Source organism: Rana temporaria, chromosome 1 (genome assembly GCF_905171775.1).
Source record: "Rana temporaria chromosome 1, aRanTem1.1, whole genome shotgun sequence".
In the NCBI taxonomy this organism is placed as follows: Eukaryota; Metazoa; Chordata; class Amphibia; order Anura; family Ranidae; genus Rana; species Rana temporaria.
Genome location: NC_053489.1, coordinates 115388362 through 115415922, shown reverse-complemented (window position 1 = coordinate 115415922; position 27561 = coordinate 115388362). Strand labels below are relative to the sequence as shown.

The window sequence follows — 27561 nt, the reverse complement described above, 5'->3', positions numbered from 1 at the left end:
AAATTACACACAGGTGGACTCTATTTACTAATTGGGCGACTTCCTTAAGACAATTGGTTCCACTAGATTTTAGTTAAGGGTATCACAGTAAAGGGGGCCGAATGCAAATGAAAGCCACACTTTTCACATAGTTGTAGAAAAAAAAAAAAAATTAAAACCATTTATCATTTTCCTTCCACTTCACAATTACGTGCCACTTTGTGTTGGTCTATCACATAAAATCCCAATAATTTACATTTTTGGTTGTAACATGACAAAATTTGAAAAATTCCAAGGGGTATGAAATACACCAGATGTACTGGAGTGCTTAAAAATGTGATTGCAGAAACGCAACCAGAGCTGAGAAATTGTGGTACAAAAATAAAAATATTAAATTCTGAATCGCCCATCTAGAAAAGAGTCCTATTCAATGCATCTTCAAAAGGTAATAGGAAAAAAACATCCTCCTAGGAGTTGCAGCTATATTTTCTTCCATATGACATCTGCCATTTATTTATTTTACTCCTTTTTATTGTAGAACATTCCCTGTGGTTTTCAGTACAGCATTTAGGCTTGCATCAATGATTTTGCTGCTATAACTTTTCTTTTAGAACAATTCTGATAACAGTCAGATGGCTAGTTCTGCCTTTTGGGTCAGGGCATATTCAAGGGTAGAGTCCTACATTTAGTACATTTGGTATTCTGGGGATGATAGCTGGCACTGTGGAGATTACTGCATTGGACAGTTTGTTTACTGTATACCGAGGTGTACTAGTACTATGGTGTACAGTAAGTTTACTGAGGTGGATACACACCAATCAGCCATAACATTAAGATAAGACAGGTAAATAAAGTGAACAACATTGATTATCTCATTACAATGGCATCTGAAAGTCGGTGGGATATATTAGGTAGCAAGTAGACATGTCCAATAGCCACAAAACGGTCAGGGTGCCAATACTAACCCGTCCACAACCCGGTCCACAACCAAAAGCATCTCCTGATGCTTGGGCAGATCGACTTTCTAATCAAGTTATTCTTCAAGATAACAATTTGGGACCTGGAAATGACTGCACGGCTTTCACCAGAACAGTCTGGAAAGCACCCTATTGTAAGCCCAATGCCCGAAGGTCACTTCCAGTATAATCCCCACAACTCCCAGTCTAGCATGGACCAGATGTGGTACTCCAAATACTAGGCTGAGGTGTCTGTGCTGGAAACCTGAACTCAAAGTGTTATTTTCCAGTATCCAAGCTTTCTGTATGTGGCAGTATAAGCCAAAAGTTAAAAGATTCCCAGTGTCCCTCAATGGACAGAAAAGGAATAAATGGTCTACAATGTTAAACGGTATCTGTATTCCAAGTCTGCCATAAACAAATACCAAATTTTGCCACTACCTTACTTCCCAAACTAAAAGGAAGTGTCATTAAGAGGGGATTTACACTAATGCAATGACGTACAGAAACGCGCTGCTGTACATTGACATGAAGTGTCTTTTGTGCACGTCAAATAAAGCTTGTTTAGAGAAAAAGAAAGTAAAAAAAAAGTAGCTGTGTGATGCGCTGAAACACACACACACACACACACACACACACACCACAATGCCCCTACAGCTGGGTTCACTGAAGCTAGAACGGACAGCTGTCGTAAAAACAGCTGTCGGTTTACTGTGCAGCAGCTGCCCATTTATGTGTGACGGGGCCCCAAGAGTTGGAATTGTATTTATATAAATAGGAAGAATGGTGTGTGAGCACTGTTCAGTGAGAGCTGGTTCACACAGGGGCGACCTGGGATCCGACTTGAACTCTCCCGAAGTCGTCCCAAGTCGCGCGGTTGAGAAACTCAATGGAAGTGAATGGAGCCGTCTTAATATACACTACTGAAGTCGCTCCAAATTCTGAAAAGGTTCCTGTACTACTTTAATCCGACTTGTAGGCAACTTGTACCCATAAATTTCAATGGAAGTTGCCTCAGAAGTCTGATCTTTGTCTTAACTGAAGCAACAATACAGGAAGATAACATACATTTCCCAGGCAAACCCCTTCCTCCCACAGAGCCGATTGTTGTTTGATTGGCCACTGGAAAGCCTCCTGTCCTGGAGGCGACTTGAAGTTGCCTGATGATTCATACTCAAGTCCTGTCCAAGTTGCCTCCCAAAGTCGTGCTGGAAGTCGTGTTGCCCCTGTGTGAACCGACTGAGGCTGATGGGAAGCTATCCCCAGTGGCGTCGTTAGAGGGTGGCTATTGAGGCTATAGCCCCAAATCTGGGGCCCAGTCTCTTGCTGCAGGGGTCCCTGCCTAATCAGTGGGCCCTGCCCTCCTCGCAGCCAGGCTGTGGCTGGCAGGCGGGCTGCCTGAGAGGGCTGGGCAGGCGGATGAGAAAAGCGAGTGGGCAGACGAGCAGAAATTACATAATCTCTCTCCGCCCGCATCACCGCTCTTCTACCCTCACAGCACAGGCCTCTTCAATCTTTGAGGTGCGGCGAGATGGCATCTCACTGCCCACCCCGCATCACCGCTCTCTTGCCCTCAGAGCTAAATAGACCAGTGCTGTCAGCCTGTCACCAATACACATTTAGTGGAACTGGCTGGCATGGCAAGTGACAATCCACAAATAGTGGCAGGTGATCATCCACATCTAGTGCCAGGCGAAAGTTGGAAAGTAACAAGCTGCACCAGGTGACCGTGGCAAGAGACACACTCGGGGCTCCCACTCATTTTGCATTATGGCTAGTTGAACCACTATTACATTGTAATAGAAATATTGCGCTTTAATCACCCCGATACCATATCAACCATGGTGCCTTGCTAAAAAATGGCTTACCACTCGCGTGCCCCCGCCTGCAAAAAGGTTGGTGATCGCCGCTATGGGCACTAGTCCTAGATCTTTTGAAGATCTAGCAACGCCCCTGGCTATCCCATTTTTCTTAAGGTTGTTACTTTACAGATATTCTAAATTCATAGTCACCAGCAATGCATTTGGTTATAAATGCTGTATACTGTGACATTTGTTCAAAAAATCAGTGGTTTTGTGCTGGAGGCTAACAGTATTTGTGGAAAATGGCTTTACACCGCATCTTATATTAGTTACCTCCGGTGGTGCCACAGGAAACAAGAGCTTCTCCTCTTTCAATAAACATGACACATGACTGTAATATCCTATAAGATCTGAAAGTGAAGAAAACCGTCTGCCTCCAATGTAGAAGTCACCACACATTGCTATAATCCTAAAAAAGTAAATGAAATAAATATTTAATGAAATATATTTGGGAATATACTCTTCCTTATCTGGCATAACCATGCACCTAATGCTAAAGTATATGGCCTCTTTCACACAGACGGCTGTCCTGCCGCATGTTTTGTCATTTTGAAATTCCACGACTCCAGACACTTGCAGTTGTACATTACGATTAGCAGCACTTGTGTGTGTTTACATGGGGCTGTGTTTAGCTGCGGTGGAACATTCTTGCCATTTCTGATGTGCTTCCTGTTTTTCTTTCCTCACTGCCGCTGCTATCCACCGGAGAAATAGTACACTGCGATTACCTGCGGTTATGTGCGAGTTTAAAGCTGAGGTCCACCTAAACAAAAAAACATTAAAAGCCAGCAGCTACAAATGCTGCAGCTGCTGACTTTTAATAAATGGACACTTATCTGTCCCAGGGTGCCCGCAATTTTTGGCAGCTGAAGACGAGCAATCGATCGTCTCTCAGCTCCCCCCGGCGCCATCCTCCGTGAGGTAACCAGGGAGTGAAGCATTGCAGCTTCACTGCCTGGTTTCCTACTGCGCATGCACGAGTCGCGCTGCGCATTTTCACTGGTGCCCGCTGTATTCGGGGAACTGTGCGTTTCCCAGAACACAGGGAAGGGGGGGCAGGATTCTGCGGATATCTCTCCCCGTAAGTGGGTGCAAGTATTATACAGGCATCTGCACCCCCTCCCCCCTAAAAAGTGCCAATTGTGGCACCGTAAGGGGGGAGGAAGCCGATGAGCAGAAGTTCCACTTTAGGGTGGAACTCCGCTTTAAGTGTGGTAAATAACTCCATCTATTGGCAATTTAGCTAAAAGCCGACTTAGGCCCCTTTCACGCGGATGGATATAAGTCAGCTTTTAGCTGAGGATAGATCAAGTTATCTACCGGCAGCAAGTAAAGGAAAACAGGAAGCACATCAGAAATGGCAAGAATGTTCCAACGCAGCTAAAACACAGCCGCATGTAAACGCGGAATTTCAAAATAACAAAACATGCTTTTAATAGCGGCAGAACAGCCGCCCGTGTAAAAGGGGCCTTAAACAGCATCCACCACTGACAAAGAACTGCATGCATTCTGTAATTAAAGGGGTTGTAAAAGGCAGAAGATTTTTTTTATCTTAATGCATTCTAAGCATTACGATAAAAAGCCTTGTGTACAGCAGCCACCCTCAAACTTACCTGAGATCCACCTCTGTTCAGTGATGTCCAGGAGTGTCTCAACTATCTGAGATTCTCCCTCCCAATTGGCTGAGAAACAGCAGCGCCGCCACCATTGGCTGCCGCTGCCCTCAGTCAGCTAGCCAATCAGGGGAGAGAGGGGGCGGGGGCTTTGTGTCCGAAATGGACACACAAAGCTGTGACTCGGCTCGGATGTCCCCATAGCAAGCTGCTTGCTGTGGGGGCACTGAACAAGAGGGAAGGGCCAGGATCACAGAAAAGGGACCCGAGGGGAGAATCTGGGCTGCTCTGTGCCCATCCAATGCAACAGCAGAGCAGGTAAATAACTTTTTTTTTTATAGGAAAATAAAATAAAAAATTTTACTTTACAATCACTTTAAACTCTATAACAAAATATGTCTTATTCATTCATTTCACAGCTTAACATGGAAAAAAGAAAGCAACAGCCAAAAAAATAAAAAAGCATTTCTTTATTTAGGGTTAATATATGACTTACCTAAAATGTGTGACTACATTTGTTTTACTAAGAAAGGAAAGGACAAAAGATCCCGGCCTACGATCACTCTCCCTGATCAGATAGCTTCCAGTCCTTCCAGCTTGGTGCAGTCTTTCCTCCGCAATCATTCTATCCAGTTTGCCATGATACCATCTGAAACAAAGCAGAGGGGTTATATTATTTACACTGAAAAGTTAAAACAGAAAAACAAAAAGGCAAGACTTGTGCATACGCCCCCTGCCCATTTCAAAAGAAAAATCAAACGGCAAAACAGCAGGTACCTCTAGAGACCCTTAGGGCCCCATTCACACCTGGGCGTTTTGTAGCCCGAAGCTCCAAAACGCTAGAGGGGAAAAAATCCATTATTCTCAATGGAGATGGTTCACATCTCCACTCCAAAAAACACTTGAAGCCGAACGCCTGAAGCTCAAACAAGTTCTGGACCCTTTTTGGTCACTTGAATTGGGCCGATTTGGGCGTTTTTGAACGTTTGTATTCCCATAGAAATGAATGGAAACACTCGATTCAATCGTCTAGCGCGACAACGAGCGTTTCTATGGGCGCTTTGTCGCTTTAATCTGAAGATAAAAGAAGATAAGATAAAAAAAAAAAAAATCTAAAAACATAGCAACAAATGATGAAAGATGATCATATTTCCTATTGGCTAAAATAAAAAAGTTCAAAACCGTCGGACAACGCTGTATGCAAACACGCGAATACATGTGACAAAACGCCGGATAAAACGCTCAAAAACGCTACGCTCAGGTGTGAATGGGGCCTTATGGTAGCTTTCCTCTCCTAATCTTGGCCAGGACAGCTCTGAAAAAAAAAAAAAAAAAATTTAACTACGGCTCCAACCCCTCCGTCAATACTACTGTGTAGTAATTAGGAAGAGGCAAGGCCTGGATTCTGGGAAATACACTACATTGTGCAGCAAAGCAGACGTGCAGACTTCTGGTGTAACCGTCTGTTTGTGGTGAGAAGATATGGAAAAAGCCTCAATAATACTTAAAGCGGGGAGTTCACCCATTAATATATTTTTTTAAACAATCCCCTTAGCTTCATGCTCGTTTGGTCTTGGGGAATCAGCTATTTGTTTTAAAATATGAGCTGTACTTACCGTTTTCGAGATGCATCTTCTCCGTCGGCTTCCGGGTATGGGTCTTCGGGAGCGGGCGTTCCTTCTTGATTGACAGTCTTCCGAGAGGCTTCCGACGGTGGCATCCATCGCGTCACTAGTAGCCGAAAGAAGCCGAACGTCGGTGCGGCTCTACACTGCGCCTGCGCACCGACCTTCGGCTTCTTTCGGAAAATCGTGACGCGATGGATGCGACCGTCGGAAGCCTCTCGGAAGACTGTCAATCAAAATAGGAACGTCCAGTCCCGCAGCCCATACCCGGAAGCGGCGGAGAAGATGCATCTCGTAAACGGTAAGTACAGCTCATATTTTAAAACAACTAGCCGATTCCCCTAGACAAAACGAGCAGGAAGCTAAGGGGAAAAGGTATATTGTACCGGTGAACCTCCGCTTTAAGTAGTTATATATTTCAAACCCACAACATATACTGTAACTGGTATCTCACAAAAGTAAATTTTATACGCCCAACAACTTCGTAACTACCATGAATACATGTTTGCTTAACTTGCCCAGGAGTGTTACACTCGCCGGGGTAGGCGATCTTTGAGAGGTGGAGATCTACTATGACAACATGGAAAGTGCAAAGTGCCACGCCCTTTTTACTAAGTCAACTAGCAAGCCCCAAGAGGCCAGTAGGGGGAAGGGCAGTGTACAGAGGTCAGTAAGATGTTATGCAGCGTACAGAGATCAGTAGGATGTGGAGCAACGTACAGGGATTAGTAGGGAAGATGACAGGGCATCAACAGGGCAAAGAACAAAGTGCCAAAGGACAGGGAGTCAGCAATGCAGTGTAAGGGGGGGGGGGGGGGGGTTTTAGGAAGGCACAGTACAGAGGGGTAAGGGGAGGGGGGGGCAGAAGAGGTCTGGAGGGCAAAGCACATGGGGGTCAGGAGGGCACACTACAAGTTGGTGTGGAGGGCATGATACCAAGGGGGGGTGTCAGGAGGGCCCACTACAGAGGGGTCTGGAGGGTATGGAACTGGAGCATCAGGAGAGCATGGTATGCTACTGGGGGTCAGGAATTCCTGCGGGTCAGGGGGGCCCCATAAGTGGTTTCTTGATGCAGAGCAGGGTAGCTGCTGTGGTAGGTCCATTTGTTCTGGTGCACTGATCCCCACCCAGCCCTCCGCTCGTCAGTTGTCATATGATGTCACCCATGCCTTAAATGAACTGTAAGAGGGCAGACAGGGGACCAGTTCATTGCATACGGGGGGGGGGGGGTTACAAGAGCCCAAACTTGCCCGAGCGCTGTCAAAGCCGACAGTGAATCCTAGGCAGAGGACCTGCTGCTTCCCAGCGCATGAACTAATCGCTTCTGTGCTCATGCGACTCGGGGGGGGGGGGGGGCAAGCACTTTAGGGTCGGCAGGGTCTCGCGTGCGATCTACCCACCACCTGCCGGTGGTCAACAGGTACAGTATCATGAGCAAGCATAATTTACAATCTGATTGGTTGAGGCCACACAAGCTTTTCATTATCCTACAAAAATTGTCTGGAAGAAAAATTATAGTTACAAGATTGTTCAATGTGCTACACACCTAATGAAATACTAAAGTAATACACTTAGTACCAATTTTCGAATCGATCTACAGCTGTCACATGACCCAGATCTTTTCCTGCCTGTCTGCAGAGAAACATAAGTTGGAAGAGCTTCTAGTTCTCTGCTGCTGGTCACATAATATATAAAAAAAAAAAAAAACAACACACACAGCCTTTGGTATACAGAGTAAAAATAAATGTCATCAAAACAGTTTTAAAATACAAAATTATACTTGAAATCAAATCTTTATTTGGAAATCACATGCTGTGGGCAGATTTGGGTCGGTCACTCCCCTCCAGGCTTTGTCTTCGAATAAGAGGGAGGTGAATCCTCCAATCTACATGCAACATCCTCCCCCTATTGTGTTTAGCTGGTTAGTGGGCATGGAAGAGGGAGGGATTTACAGCTTTGTATACACCCAAATGTTGTGACTGTATAGTCACATGGGCTGCTGCTCAGATGTGATAGGGTGGAAATGCTCAGCATAGAAACTCACTGAAAATTGAGCATGTGGAGAGTTGCCATTCCAAGTGCAAATTAATTGGAGACGGAAGGCAGAGATAAAACAGCAGGATCAACCAGGTGTTTTGCAGAATACATAACACAAATCATATATTCTAGGGATATGCAATTAGCGGACCTACAACTGTTTGCAAAACTACAAGTCCCATCATGCCTCTGGGTGTCATGCCTCATGGGACTTGGTTATGCAACAGCTGGAGGTCAGCTAATTGCATATATTATAGTGACAGTGCGTATGAACAGCATACAATACTGCATTTATTGATAGTTTTTCTTTATAATGATTTGGATTTAGTGACACTTCAAAGATCATATAAATCTATTTCCCTAGGATCAGATTTCATGTCCAGACCAATCAGAATAATTTAGATGAAATTTATTGATTTGGGGGAACAAACAAACAAACAATGACACAATGGGGAGATTTACTAAGACTAGAGCACTCAGAATCTGGTGCAGCTGTGCATGGTAGCCAATAAGCTTCTGACTTCAGCTTGTTCAATTAAGCTTTGATAATAAAACCTAGAAGCCGTCACCAGATTTTGCACGCTCCAGTTTTAGTAAATCAACCTCAATATTTGGCTATTCAGTAATTCATAGATTTGAGCATACCCAAATCTGTGAAGCATCATTAAAGTATAAAGTATATTTTAGCCTCACAAGTGGCTCAGTATTATGCAATTGTGAGAACATACTACACTAGGGCCGAAACAACTAATCGATTTCATAATAGATTACAATTTTCATAATCGATTAATCGGCCAGTAACATAATGGGGTTAAAAAAAATAAAATTAGCCCTTTATAGTACAAAAAAGCAAATCGCTACTGTAAATATTATTTCACTGTCCCACGGTAAAAAAATGAACCCCTTACAGTAGCGATTATTTGCTCTTTTTGTACTTATTTTTGTTTTTTTAACCCCAATATGTTACTAAACATGTCAGGCCTGGGGTCACACCTCTGTGTTTTGGTGTTTTTTTTGCAGAAACACACTACAGTTCATTTACATTGTTTCCTATAGGACACGTTCACATCCATGATTTTTTTCAGCTGCTGCGTATTTGGAAAGGGCAAGGACTTAAACGCAAAATGGTGCTAATTTTTTTATTTGGTTCAATATACTTCAATGGAGAAGCTGCAGAAAAGCATTTAATGTGTTTTTGCGGCAATTTGTGTTTTGTAATCTGCCCAACAACAAATTGGCCCATAAAAATGTAAAAAAAAAATTTTTTTAAGGCTTTTATCCGATTAATTAAAACGATAATCGGCCAACTAATCGATTAGAAAACTATATGCAGATGTTATCTTTCTATATGTACAGTGGAGTGTATGGAGATACAGCCAGCTGAGGTCGGCACATGCATCTAGGAGCCATACTTTATGGGTGGGACCAGATGTTCGTCATACCTATAGAAGGATTGTTGTCCTAAGCCTGTAAAATCTCCATAGGCGACGCTTCACATTTTATTTTACGTTTACCAGGTTAGTTACAGAGGAGGTCGTTTGCTAGAATTATTGCTCTCACTCCGACAATCGTGGCGCTACCTCACATGTGCGATTTGAACACAGTTTACATTTGCAGGTGCAAATTATGTATGCGGTTTGCTTGCTGTGCGAGCACACGGGGACAGCGGCGCTTTTTTCCCCCCTATTTATTAAAAAAAAAAAAATCGCCGAATGATGGCTCGGGTCTCCCAGCGGGACAGGAAGCCCGGAAAGGGCGGCGGAAGGGGCATCCCCTCCAGCTCCTTTAGGAAAAACAGTAGAGCGTTTTTTAGCCGCATCGGTTGTTATTATGAAAAAGCCAACCGCTGTCTGAAAAAAATAAAAATAAAATAAAAGGGTACTGGCCACAGGTATCCCACCGGTTTAACCCCTTCAAGCTGAGGACACATTTGCGTACGGTCTCCTACTTAAACACGCTGCTTTTTTTCTTTCGGCCGTCTATCAAAAACACAACTGTCGGACAAAATTTTGGTGCACCACTAATGATTATGTTCACTTAATACCAGAGGCTGGTCATATAATTAGGCATTCTGTTTTAAAGTGGTGTTCCGCATACTGCATATACACATACTGCAGCTGCTGGCTTTCAATAAAACGGACACTTACCTGTCCTGGAGTCCAGCGATGTCGGCACCCACAGTCGATGATGCCATCAGCTGCTGGGTGCTGCCGCCGCCATTACAGGTAAGGGTACCCGGCAGTGTGTCTTCTCAGCTTCAGGCCGGGAACCCTACTGCACATGCACGAGCCCCCCCCACTCCTACTGCCCTATTGGGAGGAACTCGGCTTTAAGCCGCGGAAATACACATTTTTTTAATCAGCACTTACCATTGTGGGAACACAATTTGTAGTTGCAGCAGCTTAGAGGTCAATTTAAATAAGGTCTCTGTATTTTATATATCACTTTCGCAGGACGCAGAACCATTTTTCTTTATTGTGAAGAATCATTCAATTGACCCAACTGGCAGGATGTACTATAAAGGGGGGGATGGGATTTTGGGACTTTAAATTAGGTATATGTTCCAAACCAACATATAATACATTTATTTTATTCAATCATGCGTTTATATTATACCCTTTTCTTTGATTTTATGTATCATGTGCAATAATGGAATTTTCCCATTTGTCTATTATATGTCCATCAGCTCATCATATCTGCTATGTCCCATGTGTATTTATATGAATAAACTCTTTATCGTGCAATTTATTTGTTTTTGTCTAACACACATCTCACTCAAAGTCCCAAATTCCCCCTTTTTCTTAACTGGCAGGATGTACAACTCCCGGAAAAAAAGTATGGAATCACAGATATGCCTCAAAACTATTTTTATTTAAAAAGGAGCTGTAAAGTCTCATGGTTTTTCAACTTTATGCATTAATGTGAAAATCCTTCTGTACTGCAGCAGTCCCTCTTTCTTACCTGAGCCCGATCGTTCAAACGATGAGCACAGCAGCTCCAACCCCTGCTTTGGGTCCTCATTGGATAGACCAATAGCAGTGGGAGCCAATGGCTTCTGCTACTGTCAATCAAATTCAAATCCAGAGACATGCAGGGCAGGGTCGAGTCCTGCTGTCTGCAACAATGGATGTAGCAGCAGGACTTAGGAGCGTGCCCATATGCTTGCCCCCGTTGGGCCCTTGAAGAGGAAGAGCCAGAAAAAAAAAAAAGTAAAAAAGTGGTGTAACAAGGTTTACAACCACTTTAAAACTTAAAAATAAATAAAATAAAAAACGAAAACTGTAGTAATTTGCAACTGCTTTTGCAAATCAAGCAAAAAAAAAAAAAAAAAAAACCACACACACTACAATACATCACTAGTACTTTGTTGCACCACCTCTGCCTTTTATAAACGGCCTACAATTGCTGCCCTATAGTCAAAACAGGAAGTGATAGTATATCCCTGCAAATTCAGGAAATCCCCTGGGAACCCCAGGTCACCAGAACTAGGGTCCCATTTAAAAGATTACCCCTCTATTACTGTTCTAGGGATAACCCAAAATTTGGGTTAGCTTAACCCCACCACCTATCTCGGTTACAGGGAATAAGGAGTGTTTAGACACAGCTTGCTTATATAGGAGAAGGGGAGCATCTGCAATGTAGAGGCAATGGTGCAGCAGCTCTATGAGCCCGCTGATCATTGCCACCACACTATTGTTGCTGCAGGCTGTACAAGCTGCTATATTGCATACATGCATTTGTTCCATAATTGGGATGTTGCCAGTTTTTGATTTCATTTCACCTGGCTCTGCTCTTATATTCTCTCCCCAATGTTCCATGTTAGGCTTCCCTGTGATGTTATTCAAATCTGCTGATACACAGACAGACACTGGAGGAAGGATCTACAGCCCTGAATATGAAATGCATATAAAAAACAAAGCAACCACGTAAAGGCAAATATGTTAAAAAAACAACTGTATTAACTGAAACAAAAGTTTTAAAAATGTCAGGGTTTATACATTTCCACTGAAAAATAGAAGCAGAAAAATAAACTCTGATGTCTGATTGTTGGGGTAAATTGGCAACCTAGCTGCCTTGTTAAGTAAAACTAGTGTCAATGCTGGCTGCAATCTCTGTGTCAGTGAAACTGGAAGTGCCTGAAGGAAATGACACACAAGCTGAACATTTCTGCCCATGTATCAAGTCCAAAATGACAGTTGGTAGAGTTAGATTTCTTATTTTCTATGTGAATGAAAAACATAATGCCAAAGCAAACACAACGCACCGAGAAAGTCGCTACACCAAAAAAACAAAATGATTGATCTTAAAGCAGAGCTTTAGGAAATCAAATCAGCAGATGAAATTCTTATGTATAAAATGTTTTTATCTGCAAAAATGTTGGTCATTTTGTGAATATTGGCATTCTAGACCTCACATTTCTCCACTATAGTTTATTGTTTTGTGAACAATCAGCCCAGAATGCAAATGCGTAAAAAAAAAAAAAAAAAAAAAAAAAAAAAAAATTACCAGCAACACTGTGCATTGCAGTAGAATTACCTACGTGCCTTACATTGCTGCCTCCCCTACTATTATAAAGCAGATGGATGTAAACACATTCTAAGGTACTAGTTAAAAATACATGTCAAACATGCATACTTTTATTACATATTGGTCTTGTATACTTTGTATAGATCTGCATTAAAGTGCACCTCCACTATGTCCACGCAGGGCAAAAATTGAAGTTCACATTAACACTGGCCCTCGCAGTTGTATTCAATTGCCTTTCCATTGCTCTCCTTCCATTCCTTTCACCCACTGTCACATAGAAACACAGTCCTCACCGTAAAATCCTTTTCTCTGAAGTTCATTGACAGACACAGCACCCACCCCTCCTATTTATGTTTATACTGCTTTTTGACGAACTGAGCTGCTGAATGTAGTGTGAGGGGTTATTACCAGTGGGACCGCCCCCTGGGCGGTACTGTTCAGCTTTGCTGTTTTTCATGTGTTAAATGATTCTGCCTAGTCCTCTCATCATAAGAAGGTATATAACCCTGAGGTCAAGAATAAGTAGCTGTGTCCGTCAATGAACTTCAGAGAACAGGATTTTAAGTTTTTTTTTGTTTACTAAAAAAAAAAAAAAAAAAAGAAAAAGTCAGTGGCGATTAAATACCATCAGAAGAAAGCTCTATTTGTGTAAATAGAGGCTGGCGTAAGCCAGCCTAATTCAAAGTAGGTGGGTGTGATCCATTTAAATGAAGCGTGACCCCATGCAAATGATGGGCCGAACGAACGGCGCATGCGCAGTCCCGTGGACGCATCCCAGTGCGCATGCTCTCAATCACATCGGAACTACCCCCTAAGATACGCCGGATCACTGCCTACGACGTGAACGTAACCTACGCCCAGCCCTATTCACGTACTACTACGTAAACAACGTAAAATACGACGGCTGTTCCCTGGTCCATACCTTTGCATGAGTTGCGCCTCATAGATGGGGAATAACTATACGCCGGACGTAAGCCTTATGTAAACCGCGTATATTAATGCGCCTGGCGCAAGTACGTTCGTGAATCGGCGTATCTCACTCATTTGCATATTCGAATCGTAAATCAATGGGAGCGCCCCTTGCGGCCAGCGTAAATATGCGCCCACGATACGACGGCGTAGGAAGCCTATTTTCAGGCGCATCTAGTTCTGTGGGCACGGCGCACATTTACACTTACGCGGCGTATCTCGAGATACGCCGGCGTAAGTGCTACGTGAATCCGGGCCATAATGTTTTTTCTCAGTTTAGGCCGATATGTATTGTTCTACACATTTTTGGTAAAAGAATAAATCGCAATAAGCGTATTTGATCGGTTTGCGCAAAAGTTCTCCAAAAATAGAAAATAGAATTATGGCAGCAGGAAGCATCTGCAGATGCACTCCATCAACCTTGTTAAATTTAGTGTAAGCGTGAACAGAGGACCAAGTTGCCGCCTTACACACCTGGGAAACAGACGCCTGATGTCGGAAAGCCCAGGAGGCACCAATCGCCCTGGTCGAATGCGTTGTGAGAGGAAAGGGAGGCGCCCGCCATTTTAAGACAAGCCTGGACCACGATCCGTCTGATCCACCGAGAAATGGTGGCCGACGAGACCAAGGAACATCCACCACCAGCCATCCTAAGTCGGCATACAAGGGACGCCGAGGCCAATCTGGAATCACCGGAATCCCTTCGGTCTCCACTCTGCGAAGCAGACGAGGGAGGCGTTTTTATGGGGGAAAGGCATAAATGAGCCAATACTGCCCCCACGAAGCCACCAACGCATCTGTTGCGTCCGCCCAGGGAATTTTGGACCTGGACACAAACCTCAATACCTTCCGATTGAATCGAGAAGCCAGAAGATCCACATCTGGCGTGCCCCATCTCAGGCAAAGGAGTCGAAACACATCCGGGTGCAGCGACCATTCTCCTTGGTCCAGCATCCGACGACTTAGGTAGTCCGTTTGCCGTATTTCTACGCCCGGAAATGCATACGGCCGACAGAGCCGGCACGCTCCGTTCTGCCCACCGCAGGATGTGAGCGACCTCCAATGCTGCAGCCGAGCTTCTTCTTCCTCTGTGATGATTGACATACGCCACAACCGTGGCGTTGTCCGACTGGATCCTGACTGGGCATCCCTGCAGCCTCTGACCGTGTGGAGAGGCACCGCCTGATCGCCCAAAGTTCTAGCACATTGATCGGCAGGCGGAATTCATCCTGCGTCCAGTGACCCTGTTTCGACTGTACGCCCCAAACACCCCGCCCCCCCCCCCCAACCGGTCAGGCTGGAGTCCGTCTTAATCACCGTCCAGTGAAAAGGAAGGAATGACTTCCTGGCCTGAAGGGCCAGAGACCTCCACCACCAGATCAGGGATTCCCAGGCTAGGCGGCTCACCTGGATTTGACAATCCAGAGACAACAGAGATTTGTCCCATTTTGACAGGATCTCCTTTTGCAGGACTCGGGTGTGGAATTGAGCATACGTACCGCCTCAAAGGAGGCCACCATGAGACACAGAACTCGCACGCAAAAGCACAGCGACGACCACCTGCGGGATTCCAAGATCTTCACCGCAGCCTAAAGAGTCTGCAATTTGTTCGAAGGGAGAAAAACTCTCGCCGCTGAGGAGTCCAGAATCAATTCCAAGTACTCCAGGCATTGAGTCGGCACAAATACTGACTTCTGGAGATTTAGTACCCAACCAAACTCGAAGAGTCTGACTGGCAATCGCCACATTCTCCTCCAATTCTGAGACGGAAATGCTCTCAGGAGGAGGTCGTCCAGATAGCCCATGATTGCAATCCCTCGTTGCCTCAGCAAGGCTAGAATTGGGGAAAGTAACTTGGTGAAAACCCTTGGTGCTGATGCCAGGCCAAAAAGATTCTCCCACCAATTTATTATTTGATCTTCTTATTCCACAGTCTTTCTTCAGGTCCATTTTGGCTTCACTAATTAGTTTACTCTAATAACTTATGTATTTTGAGTCACTAAATGATCACGGACGAGAGATCTTATATATATATACATGTATACACATAAAAGAGATTTTTCATTATTATTTTCTATTTTCTAATTGAGACTATACCCATACATATATGTTGTGGTCTGATTTTGAGAAACTTCATAAGTAATTTCATGGGTATTTCTAATTCCATTCTTATCTTTATTTTGATTTTTATTTAGATACACACAGGTCTTTCACAAATCAATATGTGTTTTTCACAAATTAATATGTGTTTTTCACGTTTTCTCCCTTTTTACAAAGGGACACACTTGAGGGAGGTTTGACCCATACTTCAGCTGTTTTAATTGCTGTTTGATTTACTGCTTGATTAACTCAATTGATTCCTCCCTGCTGTAGGCAGGGCTTTTTATCACATGATTGTATGTTTTGAGTATATATTTCATTTGTAGTGTGAACCTTGTTAGCCATGACTAAGCACTGACGCCAGTGCGAAACGCGTTGGCCATACTGATTTTTGTGGGCTTGCAGTGACTGTATGCACAGTTGAAAATAAAGACATCTCTTTTAAAGAAAAATTTGGAGTGAGGCTGTCCAGCTTTTGTTCTTTTATTTTTGCCTCCTGAACCATACCAGGCCGCATGCTCACAACATGGGAGGGGGGGAATGGGTGATTTAGCATTGGCGGGAGCGGCGGCAGAGTAAGAAGAACATCGGACAAAGAAGACAGAAGAGCAGAAGAAAAAGCAGCAGGAGAAGGAGAAGACCGGAGGATGAAGATGTGGGAGAAGATGGAGGAAGACCGGAGATGATATTTTTAATAAAATACTTGTCAAAAAATATTTAACACTACACTACTTTTTTTGGTGTTAATGTACCCCACACTCATTCACATAGGGTGGGGGGCCGGGATTCCGATAAGCCCCCCGCCCACAGCCCTGACAACAATCGGGCAAGGGTTGTTGGGAAGAGGCCCTAGTCTCCATCAATGTGGGGGCAAGGTGCTTTGGGGTGGGGGGGCGCAGAGCCCCCCCTGCGCCAATGCACCCATGTTGAGGGCATGCGGCCTGGTACGGTTCAGGAAGGGGGGGTGCTCGCTCGTCCCCTCCATTTCTCGACCTGCATGCTCGGATAAGGGTTTGGTATGAATTTTGGGGGGACCCTCAAGCCATTTTCTTTTATTTTGGTGTGGGGGGTCCCCTCCGAATCCATACTAGACCCAATGGCCTCGTATGGATGGGGGGGGGGGGGCACGCTGTTTTCCTTCACAATTTTTTTTTACATTTCAGCTGGAAGCCAGCCGACGATTTATCGGTTGGTTAAGAAGGCGGCGGCCGGCCCCCTTCCCTACAGTGTAAAAAAAAAAAAAAAAAAATACGCAAATTGCGGCAAAAAATTGTGGTACTTGCTTTTGGATGCGGGTCCATTGAACTTTATTACATGCAAAACGCTGCATTTTGCGGGGAAAAAAATTCCCTGACCATTTCCAAAAACGCAGAGGCACAAAAATGCATTGATATAAACATGTTCCATAGGACCCATTTAAAAAAATGTCCCTGCATTTCTGCAAAATGCATCAAAAACGCATTAGTGTGAATCGAGCTTTAGAAAAGATCCATAAACATATCTTTAGGAATTACCAACAACCAAGTACATGGTTTAGGTTTGTGGAATTCCTCCCTGGAATACAAGTTGGGCAACCAATGCCTAAACAAAACAGATTTTTCTGTGGTCTTGTCTGAGGCTAGGCCTGTGAACCACTTTTTGAGCAGAAAGCATAAGAAGTACACAGCCTAAACATTTGTAATCATAATGTGATCTTTCAAGCTAAGCAAACTTCAAAAATAAGGAACTAAGCTTTTCTTTTTACGAACATACTTTTGAAGCCACATCCTCAGCAATGTTTCAATTATCTAATTATTTTGAAGCAGCACAAGTTAAATACTGAGATTAAGCAGACCTTTTACTTGATTGGTGACAGTGGTATATTTGAGCAGCATTCGGCAATTAAAAGAAAGAAAAGCATGAACTCAATATCCTCAGGAAACCCCCTCACTGTACACATTTACAAAAAAAACAGGATATACGTAGTAGTTAAAATTAAGATAGAAACCAGCTTATGGCGTTTTATCACCATATGCAAGCAAAACTAGCAAAATTAGAATGTTTTTTTTTTTTTTAGCAGCTCCTTGCAAAAAAAAAAAAAAAAGAATATAGATAGATATAGATAGATATATCTCACGTATTTAAAATGTTTGTTCCTGTGTCTGTCCTTAATATTAACCAGTTCCCGACCCCCGCATGTACATATACGTCCACAATATGGCACGTACAGGCACATGGGCGTACACGTACGTCCTCGCCTATTAGCGAGTGGGGGGTCCGATCGGGACCCCCCCCGCTACATGCGGAGGTCGGGTCCGCTCGGGGAGCGATCCGGGACCACGGCGCGGCTATTTGTTTATAGCCGCTCCGTCGCGATCGCTCCCCGGAGCTGAAGAACGGGGAGAGCCGTGTGTAAACACGGCTTCCCCGTCCTTCACTATGGCGGCGCATCGATCGCGTCATTCCCTTTACAGTATAGGGAAGACACGATCGATGACGTCATTCCTACAGCCACACCCCCAAACAGTTGTAAACACACACTAGGTGCACCCTAACTCCTACAGCGCCCCCTGTGTTTAACTCCCAAACTGCAACTGTCATTTTCACAATAAAGAATGCAATTTAAATGCATTTTTTGCTGTGAAAATGACAATGGTCCCAAAAATGTGTCAAAATTTTCGAAGTGTCCGCCATAATGTCGCAGTCACGAAAAAAATTGCTGATCGCCGCCATTAGTAGTAAAAAAAAAAAAAAAGAATATAAATGCAATAAAACTATCCCCTATTTTGTAAACACTATAAATTTTGCGCAAACCAATCGATAAACGCTTATTGCGATTTTTTTTACTAAAAATAGGTAGAAGAATACGTATCGGCCTAAACTGAGGAAAAAAAATGTTTTTATATATGTTTTTGGGGGATATTTATTACAGCAAAAAGTAAAAAATATTGCTTTTTTTTCAAAATTGTCGCTCTATTTTTGTTTATAGCGCAAAAACTAAAAACCGCAGATGTGATCAAATACCACCAAAAGAAAGCTCTATTTGTGGGGAAAAAAGGACGCCAATTTTGTTTGGGAGCCACGTCGCACGACCGCGCAATTGTCTGTTAAAGCGACGCAGTCCCGAACTGTAAAAACACCTTGGGTCTTTAGGCTGCATATTGGTCCGGGGCTTAAGTGGTTAAATCCATCTGGTTTAGGAAATTTTATTTTTTTAAAGATTCATTTTCACATTATTTCATTTTCAGCAAACAAATTAATCTGAATGACCTTGATATTTCCACCTTTCTTTGTTGAGATCCTCACACACTTACTTCCTTGAATTCTGTGACATGTATTCAGATGCTTTATTTCACTGCTGGTGTTAGAAATTTTTATTGAAGTGTATGCTGTGACTATAGAACTCAAACAAAAAAATAAGTTCACCAATTTAAAGTGGTACTAGAGATGACAACTTTTTTTTTTTTTACTTCAAAATAAAGATTTTCTTTTTCCTCATACCGATGCTGCATCTGTCCCGCTGAGCCTCCAACACTCTGACCTGAGCGATCGAACGCCGCCGATCACTTGGTTCTCACAGCTCTCTGCTCTGACCCCTCCTTGCTAACTGGAGTGCTGATCTGTGGAGGGAGCCGCCAGCTCAGGCTCTCAGCGGCTCGCTGAGAGGCCGAGCCAGGTGCCGGTCTAGGCATGTGGGCGGATACTGACTCCGTGGTCCCGATGATGTCCGAGCCTGGACCGGCTGACTTCATCAATCAGTCCAGGATCACAGGCGTACAAAACAAACTGCACTCCTTTGATCCATAGAAGTACAGACAAGTGAGCCTTCAAAGCGGCTTGCTTTGGTGGCGCACACGCGGAAGAAGGAGCCACCTTGAAAGTATACATGCTTATTCTAGAAAAACAAAAATTGACCTTACTACAGCTTTAAACTAGAGTCATATACAGTGGGGCAAAAAATATTTAGTCAGCCACCGATTGTGCAAGTTCTCCCACTTGAAAAGATGAGAGAGGCCTGTAATTGTCATCATATCACATTGTCTGATTTGGAAAGACTTTGCAAATTATGGTGGAATATATGTATTTGGTCACCTACAAACAAGAAAGATTTCTGTCTCTCACAGACCTGTATCTTCTTTAAGAGGCTCCTCTGTCCTCCACTCATTACCTGTATTAATGGTACCTGTTTGAACTTGTTATCAGTATAAAAGACACCACCTCAAACAGTCACACTCCAAACTCCACTATGGTGAAGACCAAAGAGCTGTGGGGACAGAATGTCCTCATGTCCCACTCCCAAAACAAACGTGAATTGTGCTGAGCACTACTCAGCCATTCACAGGGGGCTTGGTATTGTATGAATGAATATAAATTAGTCAGACTGGCCAAGTCAGAGATCATGATATCACCCGCCCACCTCTCTGCCTCATTCATTCACACAATGAAAACCTTCCTGTGAATGGACGAGTAGCAATCAGTCCAACTCAATCTTGTTCTAGGAACAGGACAGAACGTTTTTGTCCCACTGTTGGAACACAGCGCTTTATACTGTATGTAGCGGAGGCTAAAAACAGTTTATACAGCAAACACAAATACTGCATTTGTTAGTGAAGTAAATAATTTGGACCAGCTTGGTCCAAAGCAACCATTTAGATTTCACTAAAAAACACCCAGTAAACATCCGAAATGAAAAAATATGGCAAAGACGACACAGGACTGTGGAGCAGTTTGAATCCTATATAAGGCAAGAATGCAACAACATTCCTCTCCCAAAATCAAACTGGTCTACTTTGTTACCAGACATTTACAGCGTGTTTAAACAAGGAGACAGATGTGTTGCTGCCATCAATTTCAAAATTAAATTCTTAAAACTGTACATTTTCTAAACAATTTAATATGTTTTCTATTGTGATTAAAATATGGGTTTATGAGATTTGTAAATCATTACCTTCGGTTTTTATGAAAAGTAGATTTTTTGGGAATTGGGGTTGTACTACAAGCAATCTTTGTCGTACAGCGACTTGTAAAAGCATTCATCCAATAAGTCTTGCCACAGATTCTCATTTAGATCTGGACTTTAACAGGGCCAGTCTAACACATGAATATGCTTGGATCTAAACCATTTCATTGTAGCTCTGGCTTTATGTTTAGGGTCGTTCTGCTGGAAGGAGAACCTACGCTCCAGTTTTAAGACTTTTGCAGACTAACAGGTTTTCATCTAAGATTGCCCTGTATTTGGGTCCATCCATCTTCCTGTCAACTGACCAGCTTCCCTGTCCCTGCTGAAGAAAAGCATCCCCACAACATGATGCTGCCACCACCATGTTTCACGGTGGGGATGAGGTGTTCAAGGTGATGTGCAGTTAGTTTTCCACCACACATAGCTCTTTCCTTTTAGACCAAAAGGTTACATTTTGGCCTCATCTGACCAGAGCACCTTATTCCACATGTTTGCTGTGTCCCGCACATGTTTTCCTGCAAATTGCAAAACAGGACTTCTTGCTTTCTTTCAACAATGGCTTTCTTCTTGCCACTCTTCCTTAAAATCCAGACTTATGAGTGCACAACTAATATCTGTCCTATAGACAGCTGTCCTCCCCCTGAGCTGTAGATCTCTGCAGCTACTATAGAGTTACAATGGGCCAGAGTTACCATGGGCCTCTTGGCTGCTTCTCTTATTAATGCTCTCCTTTCCAGGCCTGTCCGTTTAGGTGGACGGCCATGTCTTGGTAGGTTTGTAGTTCTGCCACCTTTTCCATTTTCGGATGATGGATGGAACAGTGCTCTGTGAAATGTTCAAAGCTTGGGATATTTCCATTATACCCAACACTGCTATTAACTTCTCCACAACTTTATCTACCCTGTCTGGTGTGTGCCTTGGCCTTCATGATGCGGTTTGTTCACCAAGGTTCTCGAACAAACTTCTGGTGGGGTTCACAGAAAATATGTTTTAATATTGAGAATAAATTACACACACACACACACACACACACACACACACACACACACACACACACACACACACACAGGTGGACACTTTACTAATTAGGTGACTTCTGGAGGCAATTGGTTCCACTAAATTTTAGTTAGGGGTATAGAATAAAGGTGGCTAAATAAAAATGCTTGCCACACTTTTCAGATATTTGTAAAAAATTTGGAAAATCCTTTATCGTCTTCCTTTCACTTCACAATTATGTGCCACTTTGTTGGTCTATCACATAAAATACCAATACAATATAATTCTTTTGGTTGTAATATGTCCAATTGTGGAAAATTTCAAGGGGTATAAATACTTTTTTTCAATGCACTGTATATTAGATGTGTATTCAATTGTAAAACAAAGGATTTTATTTTGAACAGAGAGATAAAGGATTTTTTTTTTTGAACAAAAATCTTAAAAAATAATCTTAAATTACATTATCTCTTATGGAACAAGGGAAAGAAGAAAAAAGGCCAGATCAGATTGGTACACTAAAAGCTTGGTCCATTAGTTGTGGGTGCAAAGTAAAAAGAAGAGTACATGAAATGACTTCGTGGTAATTTGCGGTATAAAACCACATCCTGTCACCATCAATATGAAAACCACATTTCCTGCAAAGTACACCATCATAACTAGTATATTAAATGGCCTAAAAATGTGAAGCTGTGTTATAAAGAATACATCAGATAACATTGGTCTTAAAAGAACTCGCACATGAAAATGGCTCTAACATTTCAATTTAACTACTTAAGACTCGGACCTTTAGGCAGCTAGCCAGCTTTAGGCCAGGTTTTGTGATTCGGCACTGCGTCGCTTTGACAATTGCACGGTCGTCCAACGTGGCTCCCAAACAAAATTGGCGTCCTTTTTTTCCCCACAAATAGAGCTTTCTTTTGGTGGTATTTGATCACCTCTGGGGTTTTTATTTTTTGCACTATAAACAAAAATAGAGCGACAATTTTGAAAAAAATGCAATACTTTTTACTAAAATAAATATCCACCAAAAATGTATATAAAAAAAAAAATGTTCCTCAGTTTAGGCGGATACGTATTCTTCTACCTATTTTTGGTAAAAAAAAAAAAAAAAAAAAAAAAAAAAAATCGCAATAAGCGTTTATCGGTTGGTTTGCGCAAAAATTATAGCGTTTACAAAATAGGGGATAGTTTTTTTTACTACTAATGGCGGTGATCAGCGATTTTTTTCGTGACTGTGAAAATGACAATTGCAGTTTGGGAGTTAACCACAAGGGGGCGCTGAAGGGGTTATGTATGACCCAATGTGTGTTTCCAACTGTAGGGGTGTGTGGCTGTGGGTGTGACGTCATCAATTGTGTATCCCTATAAAAGGGATCACACGATCGATGCAGGGCTGTGGAGTCAGTAGATAAATGTTCCGACTCCTCAGTTTTATGTACTTCCGACTCCCCGACTCCGACTCCTCTGTATTAATATGCGAATGTATTTTATACATTCCTTGAGGGAAAGAAACGCAACCTACCACAGGACTACTGGCTGGGAAGCCAACAGTCTACTGTATTGCACAGTTTAAGCAAAAGACAAACACAATGAAAACAATCAAGTGGCTGGATAGTAGCAGCAGGCATAAACATCAGGAACAGGATCTTTACCAGTTCAAAAATACAAACCACATTATTTGGTTGTTTTAGGACAAAAACAAAGCTTATCTATAATGAACCAAAAACAAAATCTGTAAAACCTAGAAATGGTTTATATTAATCTTGAAATGTAGTTCTAGTTTTAGCAAATGCAAATCTATTCAATGTAGAGTTCTAAGGAAGAGAATTGCCTCTGCCAGATCCTCTTTCATAGCGGCTCTAAAGTCAGACTTTATTATTTTTAGGGCTGAAAATAATCTTTCGACACTGACTTGGGTGGGTGGCACTGCAGTAACTATTCTGGCCACATCACTAACGATCTCTGGATAAACAAGGATGGCTTCTTCAACAGTAAGTTTTGATGAGCGATCATACTTTTCAACTTCTTTTAGTGCTTTATAAAACTCCTGTTGGAATTTTTTTATTTGGACACTTACTGGTTCTCTAACATGCTTTCCCTGTAAAAGCAGAACACAACACTATGGAAAGTATAAGTATTGCAGCTCCTAATTGTGCGTTGCGTGCCATATAGTGAAGCACATGAAAAGCATGCTTCTTCACGGTCACTTAACGTGTTCGTTTTGCGGTTACGTGAGGCACTGCATGCATTGGTCTTTATTCTTACAGTAGAGAAGTCATTAATTATAACTTTTTGTGAATTGGGACATTTAAACTTGCTTTTTTTTTTTTTATTCCAATCTAAATTTAGTAGGAGTCGGAGTCGGTGCATTTTTTGCCGACTCAGACTCCAGGTACCCAAAATTTCCCCCGACTCCGACTCCACAGCCCTGGATCGATGACGCCGCCACAGTGAAGAACGGGGAAGCTGTGTTTACACACAGCTCTCCCCGGTCTTTAGCTCCGGGGACCGATCGCGGGACTCCAGCGGCGATCAGGACCCCGGCTGGGCACTAGCACAGGACGTACCTGTACGTGCAAGTGCCCAGCCGTGCCGTTCGGCCGACGTAAATGTGCAGGAGGCGGTCCTTAAGCGGTTAAAAACAATTTGCACTTCATTGCAAATGACGTTCATACTTCTGTTTTTGAAACTGCATGCAGCTTCATGAGGGTTTTCAGATGTGCTTGTTCACGTGCTATAGCTTTTTATGTGCATTTTTAAACACATTTTCGCACACACTTTTCAGACACACTAGGTGCCTGAAAAAATTACAGAAAAACTACCATAAATGCTCCTATTGCACATGCTTTTGCCGTTACCTGAATGGAAGACTTATTAAAAGACAGTGTTGTGACGGTATTAAAATGATATCCCCGTCAAAGTCTTCCCTTCTCTCCATAAAGAAAATCACCCCAATATTCCACGAGGAGGGATATTCCTGGAATCACCCAATAAGCCACACATGGGTCACGTTTACTGCTGGAACAAGACACACTTTAATGGTATAACACACAGCTTATATCTAATTTACAAAGCTGTTACAATGACAATCCCCGCCCCCCCCCTCACACTGGGGCTTCCATACAGATTATTAGGCAGACATTTCGGAGCCGACTCTGAAAACATTTCTTTAGATAATGACACCAGTGAAGGTAATTACTAGTTGTACAGAATACAGTATCTAGACAGCTTGCCCTCGCATATAGAAGAGATAATTACCACAATGAAGCAATCAGAATAATTAACATGAGCCCCTTCTAATCACAGTAACAGTAAACACAGGTCTCCTTCACACACACACACACACACACAATAGATCAATTAACATTTCAACAGCCTGTTAGCCGAGGAATGAGTCACACCTGAAATCACCTTCCCTCTAACACAGCATTAACCAAGCAAGAAGAATTTAATTGAAGCATATGCCTCACAAGTGTATATATGGGCATATCTGTTCTGCAGTGGTTACTGGGCTGCTTTCAAACTGATCTGCAGGTGCAGTGCAGAACACATCTGGGTTAGCTGCACTGAGACACAGACTTCTATTACCTGTGGGTTGGTGCACTTCAGAAAGTGCACCACACCTGCAGGATATAATAGAAGTCTATGGCAAAGTGCAGCTAACCCGCAGGAAAGCCAAAAGGTGCACTGTACTGCACCCGCGGTGTGGGTATACCACAGCGCATCAGTGTGTAAGCAGCCTTAGGCCCCTTTGACATAATCAGTCTGACCCAATTGGAACCTTCGTTCACCTCTATTGAGCCACAGATGTAAACAGATTTGTGGCCATTTACACCACCTACCTCAAATTTGATCCGCAAAAAAAAAAAAAAATCTGGGCAGATCGGATTGGAGGGCCAATAGATCAGAGTGGGCTGAGCCCCTGTCTGCTCTGCATATGCAGAGTGTACATGGACCCGTCATCTGCCTGCTCCGCTTATTCTGGCCCGCGACTGGTTACCAAGTCGCTAAAGTGGCCCTCGCTCTTCAAAAAGGTTGGGCACCCCTGATGTTTATTTTAATATAACACTTTCTGCCATGAAAGATGTCCAATATAAAAAAAAAAAGTATTCAGCAATTTAGGCCAATATGTATTCTGCTACATGTTTTTGGTTAAAAAAATCCCAATAAGCATATATTGATTGGTTTTCTCAAAAGTTATTGTGTCTACAAAACTACGGGATCAATTTTTACTAGTAATGGCGGGGGGGAAATCAGAGATTTTTAGCGGGACTTGGACTCTGCAGTGGACAAATCTGACACTGACACTATTTGGGGGCTAGTGACACCAATACAGTGATCAGTGCATTATTTTATTTTTTGCACTGTCACTGTATAAATTACACTGGCTGGGAAGGGGTTAACCTCAGGGGTGATTCAAAGGTTATATGTTCTCCTAGGTGCTTGCTACCTGTGTGGGGGATAGTTTGACTGGGAAGAGAGATACAAGTATTCCTGCTTAGCAGGAACACAAGATCTTCCTCTTCCCCAATAATAGACCGCCGTTCTGCCCCTCTATGAATGATCGCCAGGTTCCCAGCAGACAGTGTCCACTGTACCTGCTAATTCTCTCCCTCTGTGTCGAAGCAGTGGAAACGGGTCACCGGGAGCGCGATGCCCAGACACAGAAGAAGCGAACATCGTACACGCAAGTTGTTTCGTGCAGCCACGCCACAGTATATGCGCGGTGGGCAGTCCGGAAGCAGTTAAAATAGTTTTTAGGCAAAAGATAATTTTTAAAGTCAAATTCTACCTGGCAAATTTTAAAGATTTAAATTCTGTTTTAAAGCGTATTTCCACGTGTTTTCTGCAGATTTTGTACGTTTGACCACTTACAAAGAAATCACAGAGGTAATACGTTTCTTGCAGTTGGTTACCAGGTTTGCACACATCTTAGGAGGGATTTTGTCTACTCTTTACAGATCTTCTCTAAAGTCTTAGGGCCCTTTCACACGGGCGGACCGTATGTCCGCTTTTTCATCCATCCGTGTACAGATGAAAAAGGGACATACATTGGCCCCTATAAGATCGCGGGTGTCAGCGGAGCGATCCCCACTGAGAAAGCGGAGGTTCAGGTAGTGATCCGACCCGTGTGAAAGGGACCTTAAAGTGGATATAACCCCAATTCATGAAGTTTGAGCTGGGCACATATATCTGCAGTATTTTGTTTTAGCTCTCTCCTGACCCGTTCCTCTTAGTAGCCTGATAACTCCTGACAAATTCTCAGACTTTTTAGACAAAAGCATCCTAAATCTTTTGTCTGGGGAGGTTGCTAAAATAGATTAGCAGAGAGTAGGCCCTATTACAAAACACCTCTGGGAGTCTCTGCCTATGATGAGAGGGGGTGTGTGCCTTCCCTCCAATCAGCAAAGTAGGCTATCTTGGCTGTATGCCCAGACATCACACTCTGTGTTAAACAGGAAGAGAAAATTTCCTAACACAATCTGAACGTTCTAAACAATATATAAATGTGAACACAGCAGATATACATGTAAAACCTATGCAGGGAGATTTGGTTCATCCCTGTGTACCATCTGAGGCTGTTCACTTCACTGGGTGTATGGAGGGTTTACATCCACTAAGGTTTCTTGGCTGTATCTTGGAAACTCAACGTTTCAGCTCCCTCCATAAATTTTCTATAGGATTCAGGTCTGGAAACTGACTAGGCCACGCCTTGACCTTAATGTGCTTCTTCCTGAGCCCCTCTTTTTTTGCCTTGGTGGCATGTTTTGGGTCATTGTCATGCTGGAATACCCATCCCATCGTGTTCTAGCTGAGGGTTCTCATCCAAGATTTTACAATACATGGCCCTGTGTATTGGCCCCTCAATGTGGCAAAGTCAGCCTGTACCTTTTGCAGAGAAACAGCCCCAAAGCATCAGGTTTCCACCTCCATGCTTGACTGTAGGGATGTGTTCTT

General features: G+C 43.1%; 1 protein-coding gene across 4 annotated transcripts in view; it reads right to left on the bottom strand.

Moving 5' to 3' along the window:
• RASA1 (RAS p21 protein activator 1) overlaps positions 1 to 27561 on the bottom strand; it is a 140788-nt gene that overhangs the window by 95378 nt on the left and 17849 nt on the right. For 3 of the 4 annotated variants that reach the window (XM_040341806.1, XM_040341813.1, XM_040341820.1), the window contains exons 2-3: positions 4907 to 5059; positions 3071 to 3206 (exon numbers count right to left, since the gene is read on the bottom strand). In XM_040341806.1, coding sequence (XP_040197740.1) covers positions 3071 to 3206; positions 4907 to 5059 — 289 coding nt within the window. Of the gene's footprint in view, positions 1 to 3070; positions 3207 to 4906; positions 5060 to 24461; positions 24567 to 27561 lie in introns of those variants that run through there. The other variant, XM_040341827.1, reaches the window with a different exon arrangement.